The sequence below is a fragment of the Microtus ochrogaster genome, chromosome 4 (genome assembly GCF_000317375.1).
Source record: "Microtus ochrogaster isolate Prairie Vole_2 chromosome 4, MicOch1.0, whole genome shotgun sequence".
In the NCBI taxonomy this organism is placed as follows: domain Eukaryota; kingdom Metazoa; phylum Chordata; class Mammalia; order Rodentia; family Cricetidae; genus Microtus; species Microtus ochrogaster.
The window spans coordinates 41701791-41713046 of NC_022011.1; the positions used below are offsets into that span (position 1 = coordinate 41701791).

General features: G+C 41.7%; 1 protein-coding gene across 2 annotated transcripts in view; it reads left to right on the forward strand.

Annotated features, from left to right (window-relative positions):
- LOC101987935 (complement C5-like) overlaps positions 1-11256 on the forward strand; it is a 20595-nt gene continuing 9339 nt past the window's right edge. The window contains exons 1-5 of one of the 2 annotated variants that reach the window (XM_005345997.2): positions 1-119; positions 2752-2944; positions 5294-5456; positions 9592-9662; positions 9970-10061. In XM_005345997.2, the coding sequence (XP_005346054.1) occupies positions 40-119; positions 2752-2944; positions 5294-5456; positions 9592-9662; positions 9970-10061 (599 nt within the window). In that variant the 5' untranslated portion in view covers positions 1-39. Of the gene's footprint in view, positions 120-2742; positions 2945-5293; positions 5457-9591; positions 9663-9969; positions 10062-11256 lie in introns of both variants that reach the window. The other variant, XM_013345921.1, reaches the window with a different exon arrangement.

Sequence of the window (11256 nt, forward strand, 5' to 3'; positions counted from 1 at the left end):
AAATAACAGTAGCTTTAAGAAGGTTGGTTTCATGGGTTAATGCCACTTTCCACCATGGGCCTTTGGGGAGTACTTGGCCTTTTAATTTTCCTGGGAAAAACTTGGGGACAGGAACAAATGTAAGTAAAATGAGCCATCTTCCCTTTCCTGGGCATCTTACCTGTGGTGAGCGAAAAGGAGACTCGGGTTGAATTGATTCGATAATAACTGTCTGCTCCTGATATAATGAGTGGGTAGTCTCAGCTGACCATGAGAGCCATGGGCATGACTGGATTTGATGAGCGGTTAACAACACAACTGATCCTGTGAGACAGCTACCTGTAACAATGACAGAGATGATTATTCATTTCCTAGTCAGCAAAAGTGCAGCATGAACCTGAGATCATCATTTTATTGGCAGTTATTACCTACTTGTACTTGGTGCTTAGTTTGTGCTTTTCTTGGTCTAAGTGCAGTTAAGTGGGTCTAACTCAAATACGGTGATCTTCTAAAACCAACTGCTGAATTTTAATTATTGATGTAAAAGGTTATTTTATATTGGGTCATGATGTATTTGCCTACAGAAGAAATGAAAAACTCTGCTTGTAATAACATCTACATCATAAACCAGTTTGTCCTAATTTTCTTGCTACCAGAATCCTGTCCATGTAAACAGTGTGAACATCTTAGGATTGGCAGTTAACCGAATGCTACCTCACTGAACTTAGTCTTTTCTGTTGTTTGTTTTAAGATGAGGTTTCACCATGTTGCCTAGGCTGGACTCAGATCATACGCCCACGTGAACCTCTGCCTTCTGCCCCCTGCTAGCTGGTACTCTAGGCCTTTGTTAGTAAGTAGAGCCTGCTCAGTCAACATATGACAGGAAATCCAGACAGAAGTCACTGGCCAAAGGTCACACTGCTAGGGAGAGAGGACTTTTACTGTGCTCTCCTGGTTAGCACATAAATTCATTCCTGTCTTTGTCACAAATGTGTCTGTGCAAATACAAGTGTAAAAGAAATGTGGACTGATACCATGAGCTTGCACACACATCTACTCTGAGATTTCACTGCAAGACCACACTCACCCCACTACCTTAGCTACCTTTATTATTCTGATTTAACAGACAAGCAATTGCAGCTCAGGGACATCCATATTAAACCCTAGGACATGGATCCTCAAGATTCTTGTCCAGGGTTCTTCAGAATTCTCCTGCTCTACCCCATTGGCCCACGCTATGAAAGTCTTTCCTCTCTCCGAGACCATGAAGAAGTGTGTCATGGACAGCACAGTAGTTGATCACTTTGACTGATTCAGCACATTTTTTAATCTTCATATTAGTTAGGTTTCTGACATTGTGACAAAGTACTCAACAAGCCACTAAAAAAGGAATGAATTGTGCTCAGGTGTCAGAAGTTTTAGCCCACCACCGCAGGAAGGGTATGACAGCCAGGAGAGCTCCTATGGGGCAGCTCAAGAGGAGAGAGAGAATGCTTGCTCTCAATCTCATCTCCCCCCAAACCCCGAACCCCATTGCATGTGGTGGTCTGAGGGACATTGTCCTTATCCACATTCATGTGGATGACATCACTAGTTAATCCTCCCTGCAACCAGCATAGGCACAGCTGGCCAGATGCTCTGAGGCATTTTCAGTCCAAGAAAGGACAATCAAGTCATTTGTCATGACACCTACTTTGTAATGGGTTCTGAGGGCAGGAGAAGATGTTTCTAGAGCGTTAATTGTATTTGAAGAAGCAGAAAATAAATGAGTGAGTCTATGAAAATTAATGATCCAATGAGGAACAAATGAGCGAAAGACAGACAGATAAATATGAAGGCAGTTTCCGGAACATGGAGAAAGCCGCAGGAGAGCACAGAGACCGAAGGCCCCTGTTTCTGACTATGGACTGATAAGGTTCTCTGACAATGGTGATGTGCATATAGAGCCTGGAGGAAAAGAGCGAATGCCATGCACATGTCTGCAAAGAAAACAGAAACAACCCTAGTGATACCTTCCTGTGCAAGCTCAGCGGCCTGAGCTTCTGAGAGTGCAGAGAAAATACACAAGATGAAATTTTCCTCGCATGCACAGAATGCATTGCTGATGCCCCATTACGGACCAAAGTTCATCTGAAGGGAAGCTCCACAGCCAGCATTTATGAATATGTATTTATTTGTGTACGAGTGGTAGGCATGCCCATTACACCGCAGACATGGGAAGGTCAAAGGGCAGCTTTTTTTTTTGGGGGGGGGGTTCCAGACAGGGTTTCTGTGGAGCTTTGGAGCCCGTCCTGGATCTCACTCTGTTGACCTGGCTGGTCTCGCCTTCTAAGAGTCAGTTCTCTACCTCTACTATGTGGGTTTCCGGGATCAAACTCAGGCCTTTGTACTTGGTGCCTTTACATCTCGATTACTGCCTTTCTAAATGGACACCAACATCTTTGCTGTTACTGTGGTTTAATTACAACCTGTTCCATGCTGGTAAAGTTAAGTTTTCCATCATAATAAATTTTGACTTTCGAAATATAATTTTATTTTTATTTTTTTAAAATATGTGTAGTTGTGGCTGTTCTGGAATTAACTCTGTAGAGTAGGGTGGCATCAAATTCAGAGAAACACCTTCCTCTGCCTCCTGAGTGCTGAGATTAAAGACATGTGCCACTACTGTGTAACCTATGTTTTTAAAATTAATCATCGGTGAAAGAAAAAAAATACCAAAAGTATAAGAAAACCTGCAAAATAAATGAAATTTTTCTTTTACAATTTAAACAGCTTCATCATTTCAGCACCCAAAGTTTTCCGGGTTGGAGCATCTGAAAATGTTGTAATTAAAGCCCATGGCTACACTGAAGATTTTGATGCAACAATCTCTATAAGAAGTTATCCTGATAGAAAAGTGACCTACTCTTCAGGCTGTGTTAATTTATCTCCAGAAAATAAATTCCAAAACTCGACACTATTAACAGTATGTACTTATTCTTTGTTTTTTTAAGTGTTTTTGGTAAAATTTGCGCAAAGGTTGAGCCTTGGTAAAACTGTAGCCGTTACTGTTGCTCCATAGCTGTGTGGTTGTGAGATGGTAACAGGGAGAGTGATGAGTGAAACGCCAAACTCTGTGCAGAAAATTACATTTGATTTTGAGCCAAGTGTGCCATGCCCACATCCTTAAAAATAAACTCTTCTCTGTAAAAACGTTTGGAGATGAACAGGAAATATCCTGAGGTGAAATTAGAAAAGGGAGCTGCTAACTGAATGTGCACACAGGCTATTCAGTATTTGCTAAAGCTCAGTATTCCCCAGTTATACACAGAGTTCCTATGCTGGGGGACTGCTGACTGCTGCAGCCAGCAACTCTCTCTGGAAACACACACGATGTAGAAAGGACAAATTGGTCAAATAACTGCCGTTCATTGAGACATTTATGTTCAGAATGGTTAGAAACTTCTTTATTTTGTGCATGTTCACTGTGGGAACTGATGGGTTTCATAAAGACAAACTCCTGCAAGAGTGTCGTGTTCTTTGACTGCACTGACCCCCTCACCCCACCTCATCCACTCTCCCTTTTCTCGTCCTCCTCTTATGTCATGTGTGTGTATGTACACAATCTTTGTGTCATGTGTGCACAGTGACAGAAAAGGCGCAGTATTTGCCTTCTGAGTCCTGCTTCTTTCACTTTCTATGCAGACCTCCCATTGCATCCATTTCCTGGCAGTTTTGTCCTTTGTGGCTGAATAAAACTCCCCCATGTTTATTGCATTTGCTGTGTCCACTTAGCTGCTGCTGGACAAGCAGACGGTCTCCATAGCCTGGGAGTCATGAACGGTGCAATGATGAGGATGATGAATAGTGCAAACATCTCTCACCACGTTGACTTTTATCCCTCTTCGGAGATTCCCAAGTGCTGCAGCTGGGCCAGGGGTAGCTCTATTTTTAGGAACTCCCACCCTGATTTTCCTTCTGCCTGCACCAGTTTTCACTCCATCTAGCAATGCATAAGGTTTCCCTGCCCCTACTTCTTCCCCGGCATTCTTGATTTGTTACCGTTCTCAATGATAGCTGTTCCTCCTGCAGTGAGATGGAATCCCAGTGTCATTAGCGCTTTCCAGATGGTAAGGATGTCAACAGATTTCCACATGTCCACCAGCCCTCTCTGCTTCTCTGCTTATGAACTGTGTGATAATTTCATTAGTCAATTTATTTATTAGCTTGCTTGGAGTTTTATTTGTTTTAATTTTAGTACTTAGTTTTAAAAGTTCTTTATTCTAGAAATAATTTGTCTCAAAATGCTAAAATTTTATTATGATTTCAGACTATGAAGGGATTTTACAATTTATTATTATTTTTCCTACACTGGTTTGAGTTAGTTTTGTTGTTTGGTTATGTTTATAAGACAGATTCTTACCATGGATAGACTTGAAAACAAGATCTTCCTGCCTCAGTTTCTGTAGTGTTATATAGTGCTATTAGTATTATTGTTATTATTATTATTTATTTATTTATTGTTATTCAGACAAGGCGTGGAAAGCAACAACCTAGAGTGGGTGAGAATGTTGTCACATTCGTAGATACAGTGCCATTGCCAGAACTGTTGATCTGACTCCAACAAGACAATTTGACATACAAGATAATAATCTTTGCCTGTAACAATATTTTAATAGCTTTGGCTGCTCAGGAAGAAGCTATGTAAACCAGGCTGGACTTGAACTCGCAGAGATCTGCCCTCCTCTGACGCCTAAATGCTTGGATTAAAGACATGCACCACCACGGGCTCATTATTATTTTTTACAATTTCCTGTTAATGGGTATTTGGCCTACATGTGTATTTGGACACCACAGCATGCAATAACAGAGGAGCGAAGAGGAGGTAGGGTTCCTGGAATTGAAGTCAGGTGATTTGAGCTGCCACGTGAGTGCTAGAAACTGAGCTTTGTCCTCTGGAAGAACCACCAGTGCTCTTAACTCGTGAGACCAGTCTCTAGTGTCTCTTTAAAATTATGCAATGCACAAGCTCAATTTTGTAGCCAGGTGGTGGTGACACATGTCTTTAAACCCAGCACTTGGGAGGCAGAAGCAGGTGAATTTCTGTGAGGTCAAGGTCAGCCTGGTCTACAGGAATTAGTTCCAGGACATCTCCAAAGCTACAGAGAAACCCTGTCTCAAAAAACCAAATACCAAGCCAAAACAAACAAACAAAAACCAGCAACAAGCTCGATTTGGTCTTACAGTTTGCAGTGGTTTTGTCTCTAAAGGTCAGCATGCTTTAGGACTTCACAATCACACTTGCACACAGTGATGTTTGTTTGTTGTTTTTCAGATTCAGGACAAACAGTTGTCTGAAGGACAAAGCTCATTTTCATATGTGTATTTGGAAGTCGTGTCAAAGCATTTTTCAAAATCTGAAAAAAGGCCAATCCTCTATGACAATGGCTCTCTCTTTGTCCACACTGACAAGCCTGTGTACACTCCGCAGCAGCACGGTAGAGTATCTGATGCTTCTTCTAAGGGAGAATGACATAAAGATGTGGAACTTTGAACATCTGAAATTGAGTGCAGACCAGTTTCTACCCAACTCAAGAGAAACTCAGATCCTTATGACTTTTATATCATCACATAGCATTTTCACTTGTAATTAATAATGGAATTAGTAAATTAATAACATAACCAATGATTACTTTATCTTTGCTGTCAGAGAATTTATTCATCAAAAATAGAGAAGACATAATTGCAAATACAATTTTGGCATGGGGAAATAATTTATCTTAAGATCTTCTATTTAAAACAAACTTAGATTCAGTAGGTAGTTCCAATGTTGGAAAAAGAACCCCCGTGTAAAGGATTAGACCTTGGCAGAGACTAATGTACGTCACAGAGGTGCCCAAGTGCTGATTGTCCACAGTGAGTCACCTGAGAAAGTGTCTGTTGTGCATGGTTTCATATTTATAGTTTTCCTGTTGAGGAGAATGGCAGGAAAGACATTGTCACTGAGGAAAGTCTACATTACCCCCCATGAACTGAAAATAAGACATAGGAAAAGTCAACATTGCTTGGAAAACCTTCTGCTTTTCCCCCTGCCACTTGCCATCTCTGGACAATTAGAGATGCATTTATGTAAGTTGTACATTGTAGGAAGGAGCAGGAAGGTATTTTATTAGTGGTACTTTGGGGGACAGATGGACAAAGGCAGAGGGACTGTCATGTTTTGTTTTGGCGTTTACTTTGTGCACAGTAGAGACCTTCTAATTTTGGTGGATGCTAGTGATGTCCATGGTGAGGTAAATGGGGCTTAAGATAATCAACACATTCAGCAGGGCCACCTATTATGTTGGCTTACAAAGGAAAGACCTAGACAGGATCAGGATGTTTTCCCCAGCTCCGACAGAGAGTCAGAACTGTTGATCTCACTTCAACAAGACGACTTCTTATATGAGATAGTAGTCTCTGCCTATAAGAACAATCTAAAGACCTTATCCTACTGATGTATTTAATGTGAAGACACTTGAAGGATTATTAGCGTAAGCATCTTTGAATAAAGGCTTAGTCTCCAAGGCTTTCTAGGATAAAGAACCTTAGAATATTGTCCAGAGGCCTTCAGTTCTGCACAGCCTGGGTCCACCCTCTTTCCCTGGTCCCTTCTCTGCTATGTCCCCTCAGCTGTGGACTCAAGTTAGTTGCTTTTCCTGCTACTTCTCAGGCACATGGAGGTGGATGCAGTGTTTGTTTTTATCTTTTGTTTTATCTTTTTCTTTGACTCAGTCACTCTTGCTGGTAGCAGCCGCATTCACAGGTCCCTTCAGGAACCTGCAACTGCAGCTCAGCCTGCCACCCCCAGCACATTTCCTCTCTCTCCTCCTTGTCAGTGCTCGGGATAAGTCCAGGGCCTCCTACATCCCAGGCAAGTGCTGCAGCACATAGGAACATGCCCAGTCCTCCCTTTTGTTCTCTCCAAATCCAAGGGCCTGTGTTCTGCAGCATCTGCACCTCCGTGATCCTGGAAACCTACATGACTGTGTTTCTCCTCTCCTAGAACATCAGGCGACATGTATATCAGACTTGGGCACCACCATTACATCATTGTCTAGCACAAAGCAGGCATTGCAATTAAGTCATGGCTTTAATACACATATTTTATTGATCTTGCCTCTGATACACTAAGATTAATATTCTAAATTAACTAAAAATTAGGTTAGAATGTATGCAAATAATAGTCACTGAAATCATAATGATGACATAAACATTTCTTACTCCTTTTCTGCTGAGTCATGTAGAGACTCTATTAGTGTCTGTGAGTGTCATTGGGAGGTGACACAAATCTTCCTGTTTTATTAATGAGGTTTAGAGGATAAGATAACTCAGAACAGGAAGAGGAAGCAGCAGACAAGACCACAGTTTTCAACTTTAGAACCTGTGATCGTTGGCTTTTCCACATGCTGCTAACAGCTCCTTCTTGACACCTGGACAGGGAAGGCAGGTTTGTCATAGACGGGAGGGACAATATGAGCTGGTGACAGCACTGAAGGGAGGAGAGCACAGGATGTGGGTGACCTGCTCATCATACTGGCTTTACCTTGTTACTTGGTATAACAGAATTTCCTGGGACATCTCCGTGGAGTTATACAGTATGGGCCAAGAGTTGAAATGGGTTGGGCTTAGGGCACTATTTCTGTTTTTCTGTGGGGACCAAGACTTGGCTATGATTTGAGTTGAAAACCCTCAAAGAATGAAAGTGTGTCACCATGCCCCTGCAGAGTCAAAAGCTGTAGAGAGAGCCCGCCTTTTGGGGGCGTGACGGCCTCAGGCAAATGTTTATAAATTGGGGGGCACAGACGCTGGGGCCCCCTTCCTGTTTCCTGTTTCTGGGCATCGCGGGAACTCCGGTTGCATGAGTGTGCTATTTACATTAAAGTTGTATAAGCTTATACCAATTTGTCTGTATTAATCCGATCTGCCTTCAAAAAGCTATACCATTATGTTCAGCCCAGAAGCAGACAGGGCAGCTTAGCAACTGAGCTCTGGTAGGCACCCTGATCCTCCAGATCTTTGGGTCTTCTGCCTCCTGTTCCATAGCTCTCCCTGATCTCAGGTCTGGGGTTGTGTTTTAGTTGTACCTTATGATGCTGGGCAGCCATGGTCATGCACCCTCCGTTTTTGTAGCAGTTGTAAATCTGTGTAGATGACACACAACCTCCATGGGGGAGATTTTAAAGGCCTCCTACACGCAAGAACAGCTATAGACAGTCAGTGGCTGCTCAGAGAGGGAGGCTGGGTTTTTCCCAGTGAGGAGCCCCCACAGCTGATCCAATCCTGAGCAGTCCACCCTAAGCACATGCACATAGGAACAACACTAAATCAACATGTGTGTATATGTTTGTGTAAATATAACAATAACAGGCATGCAATTATACTACTCATGCGTGTAATTCCAAAAAAATACAGACTTTAAGCTAAAAGATTTTGAGCACAAAAAACAAAGATAAGGAAGATACTTTAAGGGATCAGATTCAAATTTATAAAGATTAAAAACTACAAAAACAGAGAAGGAAATACATAAAATGTTCCACTAATTTTTTTTTTGTGAACCACATTTTTTGTTGTTGGGAAAAATAAGGTTTGACTGTGTAAAAACCCTGTCAGTCCTCGAAATCACATGGTGGTAGACCAGGCTGACCTTGAACTCATAGAGATCATCAGGCCTCTGCCTCCCAAGAGCTGGAATTGAATGTATTTGCTGCTGCCTGGCTCTGTGTACTTATTTCCAACATGAATGAAAAGAAGAAGAAAATTAAGCACGAATCAGCTGTGAGACACACAGCATTTAGAGAGTGGAGGATCTCACGGGGCTTGGTGGTGTGTGTCCATGAACCCAAAACCAGGGAGGCTGTTGGGAATCACAGGCTAGCCTGGGCTACTTATCAGGGAAACAAAGATGTGTTTCTGTACAGAGTGCTTGCTTAGGATGTACAAGGACTAGCAGTTCTGCAATGTCACCTCTATTTTTTTAATGAGGAGAGAACAATCACAGGACCTGGGGCAACAGATACAACAAAATCACACGATCACGGCTTATCACGGGAAGAGCTAATTTGGAGCCTTGTTATTTTTTATAAGCAGGAGAGTTTATGATATCTGAATCAACCACCTGTTTGCCCTTCCACCCTCCAGCCCTAATGTAAGGCAGTATTGTATGGTTTCATACAACCTACAGCGGAGCTCACTCTTTTGTTGTTATTAAATTCCCAATAAATGGAGGACTAAGTACAGAAATAACTAATTTTATACTATGTACATGTTTCCAGCAAGTTGAACATAAATATTTTCAGAAGTTAACTTTCCTATTGACTATAAGTAAATCTCAAGGACTTATGTTAAAATGAAAGAATCTTTAGCAATATATATGTTTACCAACAACTTTCCTTTAAATATGAGTTTCTATATAGGGGCTATATTTGGTTTTTAACAAGATTTATCTCATTGAAGATGTTTAAAAATATATTATTAATCTTTGACAATGTCACTCATGATATCTAAAAGCATTTTCACCCTGATGATGTTTGTTTCAAAAATTAGAATAGTTCTTGCTCAACAAGGTTTTTGACGATATCACTTCTTCTGCAGTAAAGGTTAGCGTCCTTTCACTGGGAGATGCCTTGGAGCCAGTTACACGGGAAACTGTCTTAACTTTCATAGTAAGTATGCGCTTAGTCCCGTGATGCCTCCCTCACAGACGGATACACGGAGCAGGGCTGTTCCTATGCAAGAGGTTTCTTGTCACATGAACAAACTCTTCCTAAGTGCCTGCTTGCAGTTCTGCTTCTCCATACAGAGTTGAAGCAGAGCAGCTTCTCCCTGCACAGCGTCATCTCCTTACAACCCTGGCCTTTAGTACTGTGGCCAAGATAAATCTCTAGTTTTCAAAAATTACCTGGTCACGGGTATTACCTTGTAACAACGAAAAGGGACCTAAGGCAGGCACATTTTCTTATTTCTCTAAAGGACCCTGAAGGATCAGAAGTTGACAAGGTCCAAGGAAACAATCTTACTGGAGCTGTGTCTTTTCCTGACTTCCAGGTTCCTTCTAACCCCAAGTATGTAAAAATGTTTGTTGAGAAGTTGTTTTCTGAAAGAAAAAGAAACAAGTTCAACTTTTGGTTGTGGGGCAGAGGAAAGGTTAAGTGAGCATCTGCTCTGACCAAGGACAGCACACATGTGGCTATGTGAAGCCTTCCAAAGGATGGTAGAAGTTAGGCTCACTTCTCAGCAAAACAGAAATGAATCCCAGATACCAGAGCACTGCCCAGCATACCAGGAATCTTGGATTATCAGCACACCTTCAAAAGAGAATCCCTTAGATGTAGGTATTACCAGCCAGCCTCAGCAGATAGCAAAACAGTAAATAAATACACAGATACACACACACACATATACACACACACAGAGAGAGAGAGAGAGAGAGAGAGAGAGAGAGAGAGAGAGAGAGAGAGAGAGAGAGAAAGTTCCCAAATTTTCCACCCATTCTTTTTATAGAGAGAGCAATCAATTTAGAGAAAAAACAATCTTCAGTTGTCTTTTTTGCCTTTTCACCCTAACAGAGTGTCCATCTCTGGGAAGAGGGCATTAGGTTATGGTCTATTCAGACAGCACGTATGCCTAGCAGGTGCAGAGATTTAGTCAAAACATGTGTATGTGTGTGTGTGTGTGTGTGTGTGTGTGTGTGTGTGTGTGTTGTGTTTGTAGGAAAATTTGTATATTTGGGTTCATATACAAGGATTTAAGACCATGCTAATACAGAGGTTTATAAAATACATGTTTAATGAGCACTGCTTGTGTGTGGAACTCACAATAAAAGAGCAAGCTGCCAAATAGAAGTCAAGTGCTCACAATCCGTGCTTTCAAGGAACATAGAGCACAATGTCTATGACAAGGGCAGCTATACTGTACTGTTCTATACTGTACTGTTCTTTATGGTACTGGACTGTTCTTTATGGTACTGTACTATACGATACCATACCATACTGTACTGTACTATACTATTATATACTATACTGTACTATGCTATACTATACTGTACTATGCTATACTTTTCTTTTTTATTTTATTTTATTTTTTTATTGAGAAAAGGAAAAAAAGTTTCCCCCTCCTCCCAGCCTCCCATTTCCCTCCCCCGCCTCCACCCTTCTCCCCCTCTCCCCACTCTTCTCCCCCTCCCTCTCCAGTCCAAAGAGCAGTCAGGGTTCCCTGCCCTGTGGAAAGTCCAAGGTCCTCCCCCCTCCGTCCATGTCT